Source organism: Macaca thibetana, chromosome 18, assembly GCF_024542745.1.
Source record: "Macaca thibetana thibetana isolate TM-01 chromosome 18, ASM2454274v1, whole genome shotgun sequence".
NCBI lineage: Eukaryota > Metazoa > Chordata > Mammalia > Primates > Cercopithecidae > Macaca > Macaca thibetana.
The window spans coordinates 45,408,848-45,431,009 of record NC_065595.1 but is presented as its reverse complement, the minus strand read 5'-3'; the positions used below and the strand labels follow the sequence as shown (position 1 = coordinate 45,431,009).

The 22,162-nt window shown below is 39.4% G+C and overlaps 1 protein-coding gene across 2 annotated transcripts; it reads left to right on the top strand.

Moving 5' to 3' along the window:
- Positions 1-94: 94 nt before the first annotated feature.
- LOC126941043 (zinc finger protein 271) lies at positions 95-21,300 on the top strand. 2 transcript variants are annotated; one of them, XM_050767245.1, is made up of 3 exons: positions 97-167; positions 800-1,022; positions 16,859-21,300. In XM_050767245.1, exons 2-3 carry the CDS (start codon positions 974-976, stop codon positions 18,724-18,726), a joined length of 1,917 nt encoding a protein of 638 aa, XP_050623202.1. In that variant the 5' UTR covers positions 97-167; positions 800-973; the 3' UTR covers positions 18,727-21,300. The 2 variants fall into 2 exon arrangements, 1 of the variants encoding a protein (XP_050623202.1); XR_007721061.1 differs by lacking the exon at positions 800-1,022 and having other exon boundaries at positions 95-167; positions 16,859-17,012.
- The last annotated feature ends 862 nt before the right edge of the window (positions 21,301-22,162 follow it).

The following is a 22,162-nucleotide window of genomic DNA, read 5'->3' as shown; positions in this document are numbered from 1 at the left end:
GGGTTAATTCTCGGCAACCCTCCCTCACCCGATGCCCAGTCGCCGCCCTGCGCCTGCGCAGTGACGCGCCATAGAGCTGAGCACTCCTCCCAGATTCCTAGAGCTGACAGAGCGATGGCGGGTTCGCCGGGTGTGAGGCTTCACAGCGGTCCGGTGACCAAGTCGAGGTACGGGTGATGTCGGCTCGTGGATAGCAGAGGAATTCCGGATGATCTTGCCTAACGAGCGGCCTTACAGCGCCGCCAGGAAACTGTGCGTGGTTTCTCGAGTCCTTGGAGAGTGAAGGCCCCCGGGGTCGCTCCTGGGCACGGAGAGCCGATTGGTTCACGGCCTAGTGTTGGGTTTGTCCCCAGTCAGCCCTTGCTGGCCTTGGGTTCAACCGAATGAACGCCAGAAACTCTGTGGGGCGGGTGGAGTCACCAAGCGTGGTGCATCCACACAAATCAGCCTACCGTACTGGGAAAGAGCCGCCTGAATTTGTGAGTGTTGGAAAAAGCAAAAGGGGAAGAAAAATGATCAGTAGTGTCATTTTTGGATAGGAAGGGCAGCGAATAACATAGTGTTAACCACTAGAATTCATTGTAAAATTCCCCCCTCTGCGTTATCTTTACAGTTACACCTTTTTTGGGTAGCATTAACCCCTAATTTTGTTTGAACATCTCTAGACTTGGAATGGGAATGTGTGTCTTAAGTGGGTTAATCCCTGGTTCATCGATGATGAGGAGGAAGCCTAATACATTCTGAGAGAAAAGCAACTGGAAGTCAAATGAGATTTTTTGTTTTCTCCTTCTATCTTGAGGATTTTTCTGGTGGTCTAGTCTCAGAGATTACATCTGTAGTCAGCACAATGATTCCCTTCCAAGCCCAGTGGTGCCCAGTTGCCTCCAGGTCCCAGACCTTTATGTGGACAAGAAAAGCTTACAGAGGAAATGGTAATTCTCCACTTGCACCCTGAGGTGTCCAGTTGCAGCCCATGGAGATCCAGTTCAATTATGAATCTCAGGAACACCACCTTCTGTCAGGTGAGAGGCAGGGTATTATGTCTTTCTTAGTGGCTTTGGCGGGGTGGGGAGGATGAGGGGGTGTCACCCTATGCTAGTGTCTTCAAATGATCCCCCTTAACTCTGTTAGGCACTATTTCCTCTTTAGTGTACCAAGCATAGTCACGTGACTTTATTTCAAAATCAGGCAATCAAATTCTCATGCAGCTCTCTCCACTTTTTAAAGACCCCAAAGTCATTCATTTTTCCCTGTATAATGACCTCATTGCTAATCTGTCAGTTTTGATCATTTCTCTTATCTACTGTAGGGGCATAGTTAAAAGTTCTGGAGTCTGACAAACTGGATTCAAACAGTAGTTTTGTCACTTAGCTAGCTCCAGTAAGTTACTCATATATTTTACGATTCTGTTTCCTCACTTTTCAAGTGTATAGTAATTCATACCTTGAAGTTATTTTGAGATTTATATCTAGGTATTACTCCAGAATAAAGAACCCCAAAATTTAGTGACCTGAAACATCAGACTTTTTAAATCACATTACTTCTTATGGTTCTGTAGGTCATCAACTTGAGCTGGGTTCACCTGGTCAATTTTTTTTTCTCTTGATCTTTTCTGGGGTCATTTATGCAGGCATCTCAGGGCTGACTCTTCTGGGGCCAGAGTCTAAGATGGTTTCAATCACATTGTCTCAATGTCAGACTCTTGGTGCTGGCTATGGCTTGAGTCCACATATCTTCAGCCGGTGACCCTGGACTTTTTTGCAGGACAGCTTGTTTCCAGTCAAAGAGAAGGCAAGCTCTCCAATACCTAGCACTTTTCATACCTATGTTTGTGTTTCATCTGTTAATGTCTCATTGATGAAAGCAGGTCATATGACCAGTTCTGAAGTCATTGTAGAAGGAAACTACACAGGGATATAGGTACTGGGAGATAGGATTCACTGGGGTACATTAATACTGTAACAGGCCAGGTGCAGTGGCTCACACCTGTAATCCCAACACTTTGGGAGGCCAAGGCAGGAGGAATGCTTGAAGCCAGGAGTTCAGGACCAGCCTGAGCAACAAAGTGAGACCCCATTTCTACAAAAATTTAAAAAATTAGCCAGGCATAGTGGTGTATGTGTGCCTGTAGTCCCAGCTATTTGGGAGGCTGAGGTGGGAGGATTGCTCGAGCCCAGGAGTTCAGAGGCAGCAGTGACGTATGATTGCACCACTGCACTCCAGCCTGGGCGACAGACTAAAATCCCGTCTCCAAAGAAACACCAAAAAAAAAAAAAAAAAAAAACTAAACAAGATCCTTAATGTAAAACTCTGAGCACAGACTTTGCTTACAGTAATTCTTTATAATTGGTAGCCACTATTATTTTAAGTAAGATAATTTTGATCTCAACTTTTTTCAGGTGTCCTGTAGGGTCTCATTTCCGCATCACATTACTTCTTTTTGGTTTGTCCTCTTATTGCGCTGTTTTTCCTATGAGTCACCTTCCATTGTCCCTTTTTTCACTCTAGATCTTCTGCTTCTTTTCAGTCTTGGAGTGTCTTTATTTTATTTTACTTAGTTTTTCTCTCCTATATCTAGAGCTTGTCCTTCCTTAATAATCTATTCCAAGACATCTAGCTCTTATCTTTCCTGAGAATCACTGGAGAATTGGACCTCTTCCTTGCAGTTTTACATAAATTGATATACTTAGTCCTTGTGTTTATGTCTCTTAGAATATGTATAAAATAACATTTTATTATAGAGAAATACAGTTATACTAAAGTCAATTTGTAAAGAATAGGAGAACACAAAACAAAATTTAAATAACCTTCAGCTCCACCCTCTAGAGATAGTCACTGCTAACATTAATATATCCTGAAAATCATTCATTTAATTCTGTTTACTAATAAGATCATACCTTATTAATTACTAGCCATATAATATCAGTTATTAAGGGTTTCCTCTGTGCCAATAACTGTTCTAAGTGCTGGCGATATAGCAGTGAGCTGAACACACAAAGCCTTTGCTGTCAAAGTGCTTACATGCTAGTGGAGGAAAGGAGAAAATAAATGAAGGCTCATTATATTATTAGATAATGATAATGGTTATGGAGAAATTAAACCAGGATATATCAGTCAGGATTCTAGCAGGAAGCAGATGGCTCATTCCAGTGCAGTAATTCGGAGTTTCATGAAGAGGATGGGGATGATTACAGAAGTCAGCAAGGGGATGATTACAGAAGTCAGCAAGGGATGGAGAACAGCCATAGATCAGACAACACTGGGGAGCAGTTACTACCTGTAGGTCTTCAGGGACCAGGGGAGAGATTGATTACCAGACCCTGGAAAGTACAGCTGTAGGATTTAGCCATCTGATAGGAGCTCTGGCCTTTGCTAAAAGGCTCAGCTACTGGCCCAGCAAGGAGAGAGCCAGGATGTAGAGTGACCAGTTCATCCCAGTTTGCCTGGAATTTAGCACTGAAAGCCGCAATAGCCCCTTCAGTTTTAGGCAAACCAGTACAGTCAGTCACTCTACTGTTTTCCCACTTGTGCCCAAACCTACTTGCATACCAGAGGGCATGGAACCCCAGGTGGTACAATCTGTCAACATCAATCTCCTGGTACAGAGCAGGGTAGGGCACAGAGCAGGGTGGAGAGTAGATCTGGAGAGGTAAAAGGAGAATATTCATTATAATCCACCACTTTTATCCTGCAATATCTACCCCAACATAGCGGAATAACAAAGTCCCTTAAGCTGCCATTTAATTTCAAGTTGACATAATTAAATCATATTCCCACTGGAAACCTGGAATTTAACTCCCACTAGTGCCCTTCATATAAAATGGTGAGGGAAAGGGGGAAAAGGCATAATTAACATAAAGCATGATGGCTACTGTTTTTGCTATTCACAAAGCCTAAATTGATAATCCTAATTATCTTCTTCCATTACTCATTTTATATCTCCCTTACTCTCTGTCAGCACCTCGGTGGCATAAATTTCTTTACCTAGTTAAGTAATATAAAGCTGCTTTCCTGGATGATCTGAGTCCTCAGTAATCCTGCTTCTTTCAGGCTGCTTCAGTGTACCATTGACTAGGCCTACTAGACATGAGAGGACTAAGACGCATCCCATTGAATCCTCTTGAGTTCCAGACATACTCTTTCTATAAATGCCCTTCCTGTGTTGCAGCAACCAGTTCCCCTTTGGTAATTGAGATCAGTCATCCTGGACAGTAAAGTGATCCCTTCTATGTTGGTTCAGCAGCATGAGGATCCCAGAATGACCAGGTGACAGTTTCATCTTTGAAATTAACAAAATCATGACTTTGTTCCATGGTGGAAACATTTCTCCTTTGAGCATGAGCATGAGAACTTCAAACTCACCATGCCCACAATTCGGGGGATAGAAAGCAAAAATAATACAAGCAAATTATTAGGTCTCTAATAAGAGGAACCATTCTCACTCTTCCTCCACCCTTGGTTCCTGTACCTGTGTATGTATTCTGGCCATGGTGAAAAAAACAATATTTATTGTCCTTTGATTTAAGGCATATATTGCATCTATATGACAGCACCCCAGACTTACAGGGTGTTGTGTTGTTGACATAACTCAGCCTTTAGCAGATAATTCCACATACTTTTTGATTAATGGGCATATGGCAAGACCTATGAATTACGTGTATGTGAACTCACTGCTATACTTTTTTTCCTGAAAAATGAGTTACTTGGAGGCAACAGTATCGAATACTGTGGTAATAAACATAACCTTAAGTCAATGCAAACTTATATCTGGACTATGTATTTAATACTTTGTAAACAAATCGCTGCCCTCTTTTTGATAGAAGTGGTTCAGTGTAGTGAATCTGCCCCATTTCTAGGGAATGGTACCTTTTTAGGGGCTTGGTTTTGGTCTTGGCTGTTAGCTGCTTGGGCACATAGAAGTTGTGATAGGCATATCAGCCTTAATGAGGGGAGGTCCATGTTGTTGAGCCCATATATAGTTCTCATTCCCACTGCCATGACTACTTTATACATGAGCCTGTTGGATAAGCATTGGAAAAGAGACTGGTTGACAGTCATAAAGTAGATCATCATATCTGTCTGACGGAAAGGCTTCTCCACAGTAGATGCCCTTTGGTGAGGATTCACATGCGACACAAATATATTCACATTCATTGCCCATTCTGGGAATTCCATCCTCACTCATACTTTTCCCCTAGAATCTTTGCTTCCAGTCCTCCAATCTTGTTCTTTCTAGGTACCTCCATAATCAAATAACCCATTAGTCACTACCCATTAATCAATATAAACATATCTTAGGCTATGTTACCTTTCGTGAAAACTGGACAACTAGATACATACGTGAAATTCTGCCCACTGGGAGGATTTGCCTGCACCAGCGTGTTTGAGGCCACTTGTGAGTAGAGGTGTAAGTGAAAGCTGTTTACTTTTGGCTGGTGCCACTCCCCACCATCTGTAAACCAGTTCTATAATTTTTCCTCAGCTGTTAACTGGTAATAAGGAATTCCCATGAGACCATAAACACAAATTGAGGGGGAGAGGTTGTGAAGCAATAAGACCAGGTACTGTGGAATTCTAGTCACTTGCATATGGAATTTACTTTTCTTCTAGACTTCCTTTTGCAATGGAACGTTACTTTGTGTGTGATTTGGTGGAATAACAACCAGTACACAATGAGCAGTCTGTAATGTGTAGTCACTTGGTGCTCTGTGTTCAAAAGTGAAATCTCTATTAGTACCCAATAGTAAGCCAGGATCTGCTTTTCATATAGAAAATTGTTGCTGAGGCCGGGCGCGGTGGCTCAAGCCTGTAATCCCAGCACTTTGGGAGGCCGAGATGGGTGGATCACGAGGTCAGGAGATGGAGACCATCCTGGCTAACACAGTGAAACCCCGTCTCTACTGAAAAAAAAAAATACAAAAAACTAGCCGGGTGAGGTGGCGGGCGCCTGTAGTCCCAGCTACTCGGGAGGCTGAGGCAGGAGAATGGCGTAAACCCGGGAGGCAGAGCTTGCAGTGAGCTGAGATCCGGCCACTGCACTCCAGCCTGGGCGACAGAGCGAGACTCCATCTCAACAAAAAAAAAAAAAAAAAGAAAATTGTTGCTGACAGAAGATGTGGCCCTACTCCAGGGTATTCTCTATGGTAAGAGGCTCTATGCAGCATCCATGACTGCCACCAGCACTTCCAATACCATTAGTTATCCTGGTAATAAGAGTCTCACTCAAAATTAGCAACCTTACAAGTTAATTAAATTGGTCATTTCAGCTCATTGAGCTGTGGTATCTGTTACCTCAAAAATGCAGAGGTGCTCCAAGTCTTGCACCTCCCTGCAGTGGTAACATTTGGGTAGAGCTATAAATGAAGTGAGAAAACAAGCCATATGACTATCTGAGAGTGTTCCAGGAATAGGGAGTAGCAAATGCCAGTGGCTCCTAAATGTATCGGGAACAGAGGGAGCCTGGGGTAGACAGGTATTAGGGGTGGTAGTGGAATGAAATGAGGGCAGAGAGAAAAAAAGGGACCAGATCATGTGGAACCATATAAACCATAGTAAAGACTTGGAATTTTATTCCCAATGTAATAGGAAGCCATTGGGGTTCTTTATACAGGATAATGAGAAAGGTAAGTTAGGGAGAAGAAATCAAATGTTTCAAGAAGAGAGTAATCAATTATTCAAATCAATCCAGAATAAGATTGAGAAGTGACCATTGGATTTGTCAAGATAGAGCCTATTAGGGACTTTGATAAATCCAGTTTTGATGGAGTTTCAGAGACAAAAGCCTAATGACAATGGACTAAAAAGGAAATAGACCAAATGTTGGTTACAGCATAGAACAATGTGAACTCCTCATACATAATCCTGATGGAAGTCTAAATTGGTCCAACTACTTTGGAAATACCTAGTTGAGACCCAAACGAGTCAACATTATATAAACTTGATATATAACTTATAGCTTATATAACCTAGAGAAACATTTGCATATGTGTACCAAGATAGATATACAAGCATATTCATAACAGCATTGTTTATAATAGCAAAATGTTATTGTTTATTGAAGGAGAATAGGTAAATAAATTGTATGTTATGCTTTAGTAGCAAACATGAATGGACTACAGCTACACACATCAACATGGGTGGATCTTCCAGGCATAATGTTGAGCAAACAAAGCAAGCCACAGAATACAAGTATAATTCTATAAATATATAAAGTTCAAAAACATCCTATATTAGTCTGCTAGTGCTGCCATAACAAAATGCCATCTACTGGGTGGCTTAAACAACAGAAATTTATTTTCTCACAGTCCTGGAGGCTGAAAGTCCAAAATCAAAGGACCAGCAAAGTTGGTTTCTCCTGAGGCCTCTCTCCGTGGCTTGCACATCACTTTTCTCTGCACATGGAGATTGGCTTTTTTCTGCATGTATGCCTCCTGGTGCCTCTTCACTCTTCGTCTTCTCCTGAGAACACCAGTCTTATTGGATTAGAGCCCTCCCTGTGACCTCATTTAACCTTAATTACCTTCCTAAGGACCCTCTCTCCAATTATAATCGCATTGGGAGTTAGGGGTTCAACGTATGAATTGGGGATGGTGGCAGGGAGGGAGGGGGCAGTACACAAGCACAAGTCAGTCTATAACACATGCACAACCAAACAACACTTTCTTAAAAATACAAATATTTGGTAAAGCTTTGAAGAAAGCCAGAGAAGGATAAACACAAAATTTAGCACAGTGATTACAAGAGTAGGTGGCGGAAAGAGATTGGAGGAGGAAGACAGGAACAGGGAAGCATGCAGAGGGGAATTCTAGTGTACTGGAAACTTTCTGATAACTTTTTAAAGTTGAATGGAAGGTTCAATTTTGTTTGTTGTATTATTCATTTTTTAATTGTACGTATATGCATAAAGATGTATCCATATTTTTGTATATAAAATAATAAAAAAGAAATGAGAAAGTTTTTCAAGGAGAATTGCTATAAAGGGAAACAAATGAAGCAATAGAAGGATGGAATATAAGGTCAGGGTTTTTTGTGTTGTTGCTGTCTAATATATTTTTACTGACTTTTATTAAATCTACTTTAGTCAGGCATAATTTATGGACAATAAAACATACCTCTTTTAATTGTGCATTTAGATGAGAATAGAGTCTCCCTCTGTCACCCCAGCTGGTGTGCAGTGGTGCAGTCACAGCTCACTGCAGCCTGAGCCTCCCAGGCTCAGCTTAATTGATCTCCCACCTCAGCCTCCCAAATAGCTGGGATTACAGGTGCACATCACCATGCCAAACTAATTTATTTTGTAGAGACAAGATGTTGCTGTGTTGCCAGGGCTAGTCTCAAACTCCTGGGCTCAAGCAGTCCTCCTACCTCAGCCTTCCCCAGTGCTGGGATTACAGGTGTGAGCCACCATACCCAGCTTGCTTTCGATGAGTTTTGACATATCTATCCACTACCCTCACAAGCAAAACATAGAATCTTTGTATCAACACCCTTCTCCCAAATTTCCTTCCAGTCCATCCCCATCCCTAGAAACCATTAATATGCTCTCTGTCACTATATATTTGCTTTGGCTTCTCTAACATTTCATGTAAATGGAATCATACTTGCCTGCCTTCTTTAGTTCAGCATAATGTTTTTGAGATTCAGCCATATCGTTGCTTTATCAGTAATTCTTTTTTATTGCTAAGTAATATTCCATTGTATGGCTATATTACAATTTGTTCATTGATTCACTTGATGATGAACATTTGGATTGTTTTCATTTCTGGCTGTTAATAAAGCTGCTCTAAATATTTTTGTACAAGTCCTTGTGTGGACATTTGTTTTCATTTCTCTTGGATAAATATTAATATCTAGAAGTAGAATTGCTGGGTTGTATGGTAAGAAAATGTTTAACCTTATGAAAAGCTGCTAGAATTTTCTAAAGTAGGTATACTATTTTGTATTTCCATCAGCAGTGTTTGAGAGTACCAGTTGGTCCACAGACTAGTCAGTATTTAGTCATTAACTATGTTAGTTGTATTGTCAGTAATGGGTATTTACCAGTACCCTTCAGTTCCTTGAGGCTGAATTTGTGTTTCCCTGATGACTAGTGATACTGAGCATTTTGTCGTGTGCTGACTATTCATATTACTTATTTTGTGAACTGTATATTCTAATCTTTTGTTCACATTGTATTATTTTTGAGGTGTAAAAGTTATTTGTATATTGTAGATACATAGTCATCAAATGTATGCTTTGTGAATATTTTCTCGCAATCTGTAGCTTGACTTTTTTTCTCAGTAATGTCTTTTGAAGAACAGAAGTTTATAGTTTTGATAAAGTATAACTTACATTTTTTATTTTATGATTAATGCTTTTGGTGTCATATCTAATATCCTTGCCTGCCCCCAAATCATGAAGATGGTCCTCTGTGCTTTCTTTCAGAAGTCATATACTTTTAGCTTTAATGCTTGGATTTATATTACATTTCCAGTTAATTTTTGTGTATAGTGTGAGGAAAAAGTTAGGGTTCATTTTTGTCATTATGATATCTACTTCTGACTGTTTTGTTTTGTTTGTGTGTTCATTTGTTTTGGAGACAGGGTCTTGCTCTGTCGCCCAGGCTGGAGTGCCGTGGTACAATCACAGCTCACTGCAGCCTCAACCTCCCAGGCTCAAGCGATTCTCCCACTTCAGCTTCCCAAGTAGCTGGGACTACAGGTGTGTGCCACCACACCTGGCTAACTTTTATATTTTTTAAAAAGTTAGGGTTTATAAAGACACAGTTTCACCATGTTGCCCAGGCTGGTCTTGAACTCTTGTACTTAAGCGATCTACTCAGCCTCCCAAAGTGCTGGGATTACAGGCATGGCCCACCATGCCTGGCTTAGTTTCAACACTTTTTGTTGAAAAGAGTTTGTCTTTTCAATACTGAATTACCTTGCCGCCTTTGTTGAAGATCAGTGGTACATAACGTTTTTGGATCTATTTCTGAAATCTGGTCTGTTCCATTAATAGGTATGCCTGCCCTTAGGCCAGTGCCACCCTACCTTGGTTACCATAGCTTTAGAGTAAAGGTTGAAATTTGGTAGTGTAACTACTCCAGTTTTGTTCTTCTTTCTCAAAATTGTTTAGCCTCTTCTGTGCCTTTCTACATAGAGTTTAAAATTAATTTGTGTTCCCCAGTGGGCAAGTGGATGCATACCTGCCCCCAAAGTCCAAAGGAGCTGAGAGGCCACATAAAGAGGCTAACAAATCCAGTTTCGTAAAAAGAATCACTTACTAGAGATGAGGAGAAGTCATGTCTGAGGCGGCCTCAAGATTGTAGATCCCCACCCTCATCCTCCAGAAAGCACTCTTTATGTAACAAGCTTTTATTTTTATTTTTATTTTTATTTTTTTGGTAAACATGTGCAGCTCATCATGTCTCAGACCCCCTTAAAAACTCTGACCTCTTGGGAAGTTAGATAAGCATCTTTATGAGGGGTTATCCCTGCTGCAGGCAACATTTCTTTATGAGGGGTTATCTGTGCTACAGGAATACCTTGGTATACAGGAGTCAAACATAGGTCATTATGGTGGTTTCATCTCAAGATGGCATTACTACTATCGTCAACAGGCTGTTTTCCTCGAGTTTGTCAGTTCATCCAAAAAAAGACCTGCTGGGATTTTGATTGGCATTGCTTTGAATCTGTAGATCAGTTTGGGGAGAATTACCATCTTAACAATATTAAATCTTCTTATTTGTAAGTAATTGTATATTTCTGTTCTTTTTTAGTTTCTCTGAGCAGTTTTGTTTTCATTATGCAAATGTTGCACATATTTTGTTAAATTTCTAAGTATTTCATTCTGGGGTACAATTAAAAAAACATTTTAGACTGTGATTGTTAATTGCTTGTATATATAAATACAGTTGGGTTTTGTATTCTGTTTCAGTAAACTGATTTAAAAGTTGCAATAGCTTTTTTGAGATAGGGATTTTTCGGTGTATGTGGTTGTGTAGTCTCTGAAGACAGTATGACTGTTCTTCCCTATTTGTATGTGTCAGTTATTTTTCATGTCTTATTTCATTGGCTAGGAATGTTGAGTAGAAGTGGTACAATATTGAAGAGAAGTGATAAGAGTAGGCATCTTTGCCTTACCCCATTGTTCCTAGGAGAAAGGCATTCAGTATTTAACCATTAACTATGTTAGTTGTAGGTTTTTCTTTGCTTTTTAATGGAGTAGTCAATTTGCATAGAATATAATTTATATGCTTAGATTTAAATGTACCAACGTACTTTGTTTTCTTTGTTTTTTATTCCATCTATTTCTTTTTTTTCCTTTTTGTCCAATTTTAGATTATCAAGTTTTTGCACTTTTTCTTCTGTTAGCGTATTATTTATACAGTCTTCTATTATTTTAACAGTTACCTCATCCTAGGCTTTCTCACATGTGATTCTGTGAAAAAATTAAGCCCCAATGCTATCAGGCTCTCTTATACATCTACTATGGTATTAAATGTGTACCATCATTGGAGAATTAAGAAAATAGTCACTCAATTCATTTTCTATTTCGTTGTCTTTTGGAACTCTGGTTGAAAAAGGCTGCCTTAGAAATTAGAACATGTACACTGGATTTATTACAGTTTAGTTTACTACTTCTAAGACAATGCTGAGACCCTATAATACTGTAGTTTTTCCTACCCCGCCTTGTGCTATTTTTGCCATATATTTTAATTCTATGTATTTTATAAACTCCTCAAAACATTCATATTGCTTTAATCAGTAAGTACACATTTAGATTTACCCAGACACTTTACTTTTCCAGTGCCCTTCATTCCTGCATTACCTTGCTTGCATCTGGGATATTTTTTCTTCTTGAAGAATTCCCTTTAGTATTTATTTTAGTGCAGGTATATTTTTAAAAACCTTTCTTGGTTTTTGTTTAACTGAAAATAATTTTATTTTAACTTTTCTTTCAGGCATTTTATCTTATTATTCAAGTCTAGGTTGGCACTTCTTTTCCTTAAGCCCTTGGCAGATGACATTCCATTATCTTCTGGTTTTCATCTGTTAAAGTTATGGTTGAGAGAGAATTCTCTGTGGACTCTTGTGTGTCTGCACATCTTTTAAGCAAAGGAATTGCCTGCATTTGTTCTGGACTGTTTTTTAAGAATGTTGTGGCCGGGCGCAGTGGCCCACACCTGTAATCCCAGCACTTTGGGAGGCCAGTGCGGGCGGATCACGAAGTCAGGAGATTAAGACCATCCTGGCTAACAGGGTGAAATGCCGTCTCTACTAAAAATACAAAAACAAAATTAGCCGGGTGTGGTGGTGGGCGCCTGTAGTCCCAGCTACTCAGGAGGCTGAGGCGGGAGAATTACTTGAACCCAGGAGGCAGAGGTTACAGTGAGCTGAGATTGCACCACTGCACTCCAGCCTGGGCGACAGAGCAAGACTCTGTCTCAAAAAAAAAGAAAAGAAAAGAATGTTGTATAGCAAGCAACCTTTGAATATAGTAATAGTGTCTCCCTCTAAAGCAGAGGACAGGTGTCCTTATGTCCCTGCCTCAGGGTTCCTGTCCTGCAATACAACTTACTTACATGTGTCACCTTATGAGAATTAGGGTTCAGGAAGACAAATACTGCTATTCTGTCTAATGCTGTTGCTGTGAGTAATAAACTGTCCTTTGTTTCTTATCTAGGATTCTCATGTCTTCTGCCAGGGGCTGTGAAACTGCGGTAGATTGACTCATTAGCTTGCAAATAGGGTCAAATCCCAGATTTTTCAGTTTTTGATAGTGTTGGTAATAATGATGGGATGCTGACAGAGACATGACTTTCTGGAAGAGGAAATATAAAGGCCTCACGGGCTCTTTAACAGATTTTGAGGGAAGTCTGTGAGAATTGGTAGTGAACATGTTGACCAAATTGTATGGTCAACAGAGCAATAAATGTTTCTTCATTTTATTGCCTGTTAATGAGTAGGAATTCAGGAGGTGGTTGCAAGCCAAATCCAGTAAGCATGTTCAAAGACAGCTATCTAAACAGTGCCCTGATTGTTGCTAACTTTCCTCCAGGGGAACTTCAATTTAGTGGTCAGCCTCAGGTGTGTGCCATTGTAACAAATAGCAGTTAAGATTCCTATTGGGTGGACAAAAGTTTCCACCCACTTTCAGACAGTTACAGAGACTTAGCAGTGGTCAGCCTCAGGTGTGTGCCATTGTAACAAATAGCAGTTAAGATTCCTATTGGGTGGACAAAAGTTTCCACCCACTTTCAGACAGTTACAGAGACATGTAGCTACACTGAGCATAAAAGGAGAAAAATTGATGAACACTATGGACAGAAACCAGGTGAATTGTTAGAACTTTGGTTTGCTTGGGTTGGTTGCTTAAAGATTAAGGAAGAATGGAAATAGCTGAGCCGTCTTACTATTTAGCCCCTCCTGTAGTCTGTCATGCCAACCTCAGATCCCTTTGGAGATGACAGTAAAAGTCATTTCAGAGTCCTTTTGCAGTGGATCTAAGATGTGATAGAGGAACTTTGGCACCCTAGGAGAGAGGGGGCTTTCCCTCAGACAGACAAAACTCCTGCGAGATACCAGGGACAAGATACTAACTCGTATCCAGGCTCTTACATCTCCACACTGGAATTACAGTGCTGATGAAAATGACCAACTTGGTATGAAGAATTAGATAAATTCTAAAGAGTCATTTAGAAAACTCCGTTAACCCTTATGTTGAAGCCAAGCAAGAATTTAAGAGGTGTTATCTTGACAGTAGGGTAGCAAATGCTACCTTTAAAAGAGTCACCACTGTCCAAGTCAACCTTGAGTCAATCAAGAGTCATAAACCCTGCAGCTTCAATCAGAAACAGTATGGCTGTGACTTTTTAATCAAGAGGCCCTAAAGCAGAAACAAATGGTGTCAGTAATGGTACCTTGCCACCTACTACAGACTTTGGTTAACCAATAACATTAGATAAGTTCATTTGGTTGACCTGCAAGCAACCATCACCTCACTTGAAACCAAAAGTAAAATATGCCTTATATACTGATTCAGAATCTTTTTTCCATTTGTGCTCTCTGATTCTGTCTAATTCCTTATCCTGACCTCAGATGCTTTAAGGAGAAATATGATTGGGATAGCACTGAAGTCTTCCTGTCTCTAAGGGACACTGGAAGCCATAACCTACCCATTCAAATATTGTGGGAAGCTTCAGGAAGAGGAAGGAATGAAACTTAGTCTCTATTAAATACAGGACCCCAAGTTGCCATTCTAGTCAGTCCACTGTGGGGAGGAAGCACCTGAATTCACCTAATGGGATTTGGGCAGGGTTCAGCAGAAGGGAGGCTAACATGGTTTGTCAGTGGGGCTCTTTAGGCCAATTCAGTATACTGTTGTTACTGCTTCTACATCTGAATGTTTAGTAGGTATTCTGTATTTCAGTATCACTTAAGTGCCAGAGGGGATCCTCCCTATTGGGAAGAACTGAATATAGAGAAGTGCCACAAGTCCTTTGGGACCCCTCACAAACCTAATGACTCCTTTGAGGTAGTCTTTATTTATGACTAATGATTCTGCTAATTGGAGCCTTTGGCAAGACGGAAGAAGCCTCCACTTGGAAGTATCCCTTTAGGTTTTAGACTTTCACCCAAATTGGACGTGTTTTCAGCTCTCCAGACCATTTGTAGTCTGACAGATATGACTTTTGTAATAAACACCACTCAACAATGGGCTGATAGTCAAGAAATTCAGTGGGAACCGGTACTGTGGCATAAGCCTGTAATACTAGCTACTTAGAGGGCTAAGGTAGGATTGTTTGAGCTCAGGAGTTTAAGATCATTCTGGGCAACCTAATGAGACTGCATCTCAAAAAGAAATTCAGTGAAGCTTTCATGTGCCCTACAATCATAGGTATCTGGTATTGTTGAGTATAGGAATGGCTCCTCAGAAGTCAACTCAGAAAAGATATAGACTCTACCTTCCTAACCTTTTTCTGGTTCACACTCCTTAGTAAGGAAGTTTGTTCACTGAATGTGGCTGTTGCCAGAAAGGGATTATGTCTTCTTGGTCACTTCCTTAGAAATAACCAGGACAAAAGAGGTAGAAATTTATTATAGAACTGATTTTGAAAATTTAAGATTCTGTTCTGACCATTCCTGGGCATGATGTTTCTTTCTTTCTCCTAATGGCAGTTGCTGGCCAGCCTGGTTGGTGGTAGATATACCTTCCTGGTTACAGCCTAGCCAAAATGGAGCTTATGGGGTTCAAATTTAATTCTGGTCCAGCTATCTGGATTCTTTTGTTGGATAGCATGTCCTAAATCATAAAGATAATGATCACTCAGTTGAGTGCACTGCTTGTGAAGTACACTTACAGTGGCTCATATAGACCATAACACAATACATTTTCTTGCAACCAATTTTCAGAGTGATTTATATTATCACTTTGTGGTCTGTGTTTACTACTACAAATTGTCATATACAAATATAGATCTCTTTTTTTCCCATAATTCAACAGTTTTATTTACTTTGGTATGTGAAAGGAAAATAAATCTCCAGACCCCAAAATCACTAAGCTAAAAGGAAAAGTCAAGCTGGGAACTCCTTAGGACAAACCTGCCTCCCATTCTATTTAAAGTCATACCTCTGCTCAATGAGAGAAATGCATATCTGATTGCTTCGTTTGGAAAGGCTAATCAGAATCTCAAAAGAATGCAGCCCTTTATCTCTTATCTACCTATGATCTGGAAGCCCCTCTCCCTGCTTCGGTTGTCCCACCTTTCAGATCGAACCAGTGTACATCTTAACATATATTGATTGATGTCTCATGTGTCCCTAAAATGTGCCCTGACCACCTTGGGCATATGTCATCAGGACCTCCTGAGGCTGTGTCATGGGCGTGTCCTTAACCTTGGCAAAATAAAATTCTAAATTTACTGAGACCCATCTCAGATATTTGTGGTTCACAGGTATATTCATTTTTAAAAATAGCTAATGCATGCAAGTGATGAAAGAGTCAAACATTATCAAAGTGTTTGCAATAAAAAGTTTCTCAGAATTCCTCATACTCCTCACCATGTGACTCCCAGTTTTCTTCAGGTGTAACCATTATTATTTTCCTGGGTATTCTTCCTAAAGACATTCCTATGGCAGAACTAGGATGGCCTTCCATTTGAGTGAAAATAAAAACCATAATTTTCATACTAAGATGGAAGGTATGCAGCATTATCCCATTTGGAATCCTATTGATGTTTTCACATAATAAATTCAAACAGTTGTATGAAAACTCAATATTTAAGTGATTGCTGTACTTAAGGACTGGGATCATTCTCGTTTGTGGCTTTATTATATAAGGTATTGAGAACATAGTACATGTTCCACTGGTGTATTAACAATCAATTGTGTACCATTTCTAAAAATTGATAGAGAAGATACAAACAAAGTAATTGAAGCATTTTCTTTTCCTTGTTTTTCTTTTTCTCTTTTTTGTTAATACCATACTTTTAGCCCAAATCGCTGGGTAGTACTAGATAAAGCCCAACCAACTTTTTAATCTTTTTTGAGATTCACTCTGCTTGCCTTATATATGTTAATAAAATACTTATGTATTCATTCTAGGATTTAGTCACAATTTACTAATCACTAATTAGGCTTCAGAATTCCTAGATCTCCTGTGACAAACATACAGAGCATATCTGGTACATCACTTCTATAAATGATTAATGTGATCCCTTACTTATTGAATCTTTCTAGGTTTCCTCAGAGGGTAATGTTCATTTTTTGGAATACTCACACTGTGATCACATTTTATGGGCAAATACTAATCTGTGTCACCTGAAACTTTCTTACAATATACAGAACGCATTCCATTTGGATTTTGTTTATTGTTCCAGATGGTGAGAACAAGACCAAGATTGGAAAGCCAGCTTCAGAGGAGGGAATTACAGCAAAAACTGAACCATTGACAGAAGAGTCTAGCAGTCTCAGAGAGAATGTTCTCCAGGATTCTGAAGGCAGAGAATTCTGTGAATTTGGGGATAAATTAAATGAAAAAGGTCAGAACGTCTTTAAAAGGAGACCTCATAACTGTGACAAATATGGGCAAAGCTTTGTTTGGAGTACAAGCCTTTTTAGGCATCGAAGAACCCGTTGTGAGAAACCTTATGAATGTGATAAGTGTGAAAAGGCCTTTAGTGTGAGCTCAGCCCTGGTTCTGCATCAAAGAATTCATACTGGGGAGAAACCCTATTCTTGTAATTGGTGTATTAAAAGTTTCAGTCGGAGCTCAGACCTTATTAAACACCAAAGAGTCCACACTGGTGAAAAACCTTATAAATGTGATGAGTGTGGGAAAGCCTTCAGTCAGAGCTCAGATCTTATTATACATCAGAGAATCCATACAGGAGAAAAACCCTATCAGTGCAGTCACTGTAGTAAAAGTTTTAGCCAGCGCTCAGATCTGGTTAAACATCAGAGAATCCATACTGGAGAGAAGCCTTATACTTGTAACCAGTGTAACAAACATTTTAGTCAGAGTTCTGATGTGATAAAACATCAAAGAATTCACACTGGGGAAAAACCATATAAATGTGATGTGTGTGGGAAAGCCTTCAGTCAGAGCTCAGATCTTATTCTGCATCAGAGAATCCACACTGGGGAGAAACCATATCCATGTAATCAGTGTAGCAAAAGTTTCAGTCAGAATTCAGACCTTATTAAACATCGAAGGATCCACACTGGAGAGAAACCCTATAAATGTAATGAATGTGGGAAAGCTTTTAATCAGAGCTCAGTCCTTATTTTACATCAGAGGATTCATACTGGAGAGAAACCCTATCCTTGTGATCAATGTAGCAAAACCTTCAGTAGGCTTTCAGATCTTATTAATCATCAACGAATTCACACTGGAGAGAAGCCTTACCCATGTAATCAGTGCAATAAAATGTTTAGTCGAAGATCGGATCTTGTTAAACATCACAGAATTCATACAGGTGAGAAACCCTATGAATGTGATGAATGTGGGAAAACCTTTAGTCAGAGCTCCAACCTTATTCTTCATCAGAGAATCCACACTGGAGAGAAACCTTATCCATGTAGTGATTGTACTAAAAGCTTTAGTCGCCGTTCAGATCTTGTTAAGCATCAAAGAATACACACTGGAGAGAAACCATATGCATGTAATCAGTGTGATAAAACTTTTAGTCAAAGCTCAGACCTCACTAAACATCAGAGAGTACACTCTGGTGAAAAGCCTTATCATTGCAATAGTTGTAAGAAAGCCTTCAGTCAGAGTTCTGACCTTATTCTTCATCAGAGAATTCACACTGGAGAAAAATCATATCCATGCACACAGTGCAGCAAAAGTTTCATTCAGAACTCAGACCTCATTAAACACCAGAGAATCCACACTGGGGAAAAACCATATAAATGCAGTGAGTGCAGGAAGGCTTTCAGTCAGTGCTCAGCTCTTACTGTACACCAGAGAATCCACACTGGGGAGAAACCAAATCCATGTGATGAGTGTGGCAAAAGCTTTAGTCGGCGTTCTGATCTCATTAACCATCAAAAAATACACACTGGTGAAAAGCCGTATAAGTGTGAGGCACGTGGGAAAGCCTTTAGCACATGCACAGATCTTATTGAACACCAGAAAATCCATGCTGGGGAGAAACCTTACCAGTGTGTTCAGTGCAGCAGAAGTTTTAGCCAACTCTCTGAACTTACTATTCATGAGGAAGTCCATTGTGGGGAAGACAGTTAAAATGTGATGAATGTGAGAAAACCTTTAGTATATATTTCAACTCTATTCAGTACCAGAGACACCATACCAGGAAAAAATCTAATGAATGCTGTTCATTATTGATGAGTATGAAAAAGTTTTTTAATCAGTGGTAAGCTCTTATGCTACATTAAAACCACATTGGAGCCAGGCGTGGTGGCTCACAGCTGTAATCCCAACACTTTGGGAGGCAGAGGTGGAAGCATCACTTGAGCCCAGGAGTTTGAGGCTACAGTGAGCTATGATCCCACCATTGCACTCCAGCCTGGGCAACAGAGCAAGACCATGTCTATTAAAAAACAACAACAACATCAAACAAACAAACCAAAAACATCAGTACCACACAGGAGATTAATTCAGTTTTTATAATGAAAGTTTAACTCAGAGCTCAGACATTACTAAAATTAAGAACAATTCTCCAGCCTGGCCAACATGGTGAAAGCCTGTCTCTACCAAAAAATAAAAAATAATTAGCTGAGTATGGTGGCAGGCACCTGTAGTCCCAGCTATTCGGGAGGCTGAGGCATGAGAATCACTGGAACCTGGGAGGTGGGGGTTGCGGTGAGCCGAGATCCGCCACTGCACTCCAGTCTGGGCAACAGAGTGAGACTCTGTCTCAAGAAAAAAAAAAAAAAGAAGAAAAAGAAAAACTCTGAGGAAGAGTCCTGTGAGTTGTGGGAAAACCTTCAATGTGAAAAAATTTTTTACTGAATGTGAGTATACAACAATAGAAACAAATTTCTATCTTTTCTATAATGTTGGAAAAGCTCTAGTCTTATTCAGACATAACCTACAGGAAGAGAGTCGTATTATTGTGAGAGATCTAATGCAGAACTTATCAAGTATTGTAAAAATCAGTATGGGAGGTATTCAGTCAAAAGTCAGAAGGAAATGTATTATTGTTATAATCTCAAACCTTTAGAGAGCTTAAATTACCAATTGCATATCAGAAATTATTTTAGATAATGTAGGGAAAACTTAAATCCCCTCCATATCTTAATTGGCATTTATAATAATATGACACTTAACCCTGATAGCTAGTCTTACTTTATGCTAATGCTAGATATCTATTTTTAAATTCCACGTGTGTAAACATGCTATACCATTCTGATATTAAACTTACTAAGTACATAATTCCAGTGCCTCCTTTTCTCAGAAGTTTTTTTTTGTTTTTAGTTTTGGAGGGTATAGTTTTGGTTTTCCTAGTGCACATTAGTTTGTGCAAGTTCTCGTAATGTTCACAGGAAATATAGATTTATTTTGCTTTGAATAATACAGCCCATAAATTCTATTGGTTTGAAAGTTCTTCACTACCATTTAATAACAGCTGCTAAACCTGTGAAACAGGATCTTTAAAAAAATTTTCATTATGTCAAAATGTAGAGATGTTTCTAGCAGCATTTATCTTCTCATCTATAGATTGAACAAAAAGTAGTAGCTGTGAAATTGTGATTTGTAATAAATATATATCTGGTCTTCATCCCCTAGTACAGAGCTCCTAAAACCCTTGCAATTTCCTGAGTGGTAAGAGTAATTAGGATGACAAGCCCCTTTAACCACACCTGAGTTTATGTTAATGAGATTACTTTTGGAAAGACAGAACCACAGGATGGGGACTAGTTGCCAGGAGAATCAACCATGTGATTAGAGGGTTGGAACTTTCAGATCAACTCCACCCTACGTTGACCTCTAGGAGGAAAGAGGCTGGAGATGGAATTCAGTCACCAGTGGCCAGTGATTTAATCATTCATGCCTACGTGATGTGGCCTTCATAAAAACCTAAAGGACAGGATTCAGAGAGCTTCCAGTTGAACTTGTTGAGGTACTAGGAGGGTGTTGTACCTAGGGAGGGCATGGAAGCTCAGTGTTCCTCCCACACACCTTGCCTTATGCATCTCTTTCATCTGGCTGACCCTTAGTTGTATTCTTTTACAAGAATCTAGTAAACAAACTTTTCCTACATTCTATGATCCATTCTAGCTAATGCTGAAACTCAAAGAGGGGATTGTAGTAACCTTGGATTTATAACCAGTTGGTCAGAAGCATCAGTGAAAACATGGACATGAGATTGGTGTCTGAAGTGCAGATTAGTGTCCGAAACTGACACAACTGGTTTCACTTGTAGAACTGAGCCCTTAACCTGAAGCATCTATGCTGATCTGATTCCAGGTAGATAGCATCAAAATTTAATTACAGGGCACTTAGTGGGTGTCCATGGAAAATTGGAGAATTGCTTGATATGGGAAAACCTCATATACATCTGGTGTCAGAAATATTGTGAGTATAGAGAAGACAATAAGTTTTTCCTATACAGTAGCTAAAGTACCTACATGATTAATTTGTATAGTCTATTCTGTGTAAAAATAAAAAGACTTTCTGATATTTTTTTCAAGTGGCAACATTCATCAGACTTTTTTGATTTCTGACATACATCCTGAAAACAGGCAACACACATGCAAAGTTTTCCACTGAAAAATAGAAATAGTTTGAAAAAATAAAAAATTCAAATTGTCTTTCTGGTATTAACAATTTGATAAGTTCTGCTACTAAATAATAGTACTACAAAGTTGTTTACTCTGTCCTCCATAATTGTCCAATTAATATTTTAATTTAGCATTGTTATATTACTTCCTTAGTGTGATGCTAAGGCAAGACCTTTTGGGAGGTTTTGTAGTACATAAAAAGAATATACTGTCTCTTCCAATGAAGTGTATATTGTATAGTGATAGAGACTAATATGTACAGAAAACACATGGCTCAATGTAATCATAAAAGTAGGACATGCTTGTAAGAACTCAGAGGAGTCAGGGTTCAATTCTGATTAGAAGGAAAAGGGAGAGCTTTGTGGAAGTCCTGAAGTCCTTGAGCTTTGAAGTCCTTGAGCTTTGAAGGATGGGAATAGAAGCATAAATGCAGGGAGGGAATAATCACAATGGCACAAAAGGAAGTGCAAGAAATGTGGAGCATGGTGGTTATCACTTATTTGGTAAATATTCAGTGTCGGGCACTCTACTGGTTCCTATTGAAGCGGGGCAGGGGAAGGGCGCCTGCCCTCAAGAAGGTCACAAACAGTTACGATGCATTATGAAAATGCTTATTGAAACATACATTTTGAAGGGTAAGAATAATGTGGAAATGAAAATCAAGTGGGGAAAAAAAAGGATTGTGATGCTAAACAAGCAGGCACTTTAATGGGCTGTAGCTTATCTCTAAAACAAATGTACCTGGTGGGTTAGACTAGATTTTATGTTTCTGCATTTTATTCTCAAAGTAATGAAAAGCCATTAAGGTCGTTGAATGATCTTTCTGCTTTAAAAGAAGTTTCAGATTAAAAGGGGGAGAGAAACTAACAGGAAATCCATTTTTAAAGTCTGGAAATAAAATCATGAGGTCCAGAAGTAGAGGAGCTAAAAGGCAT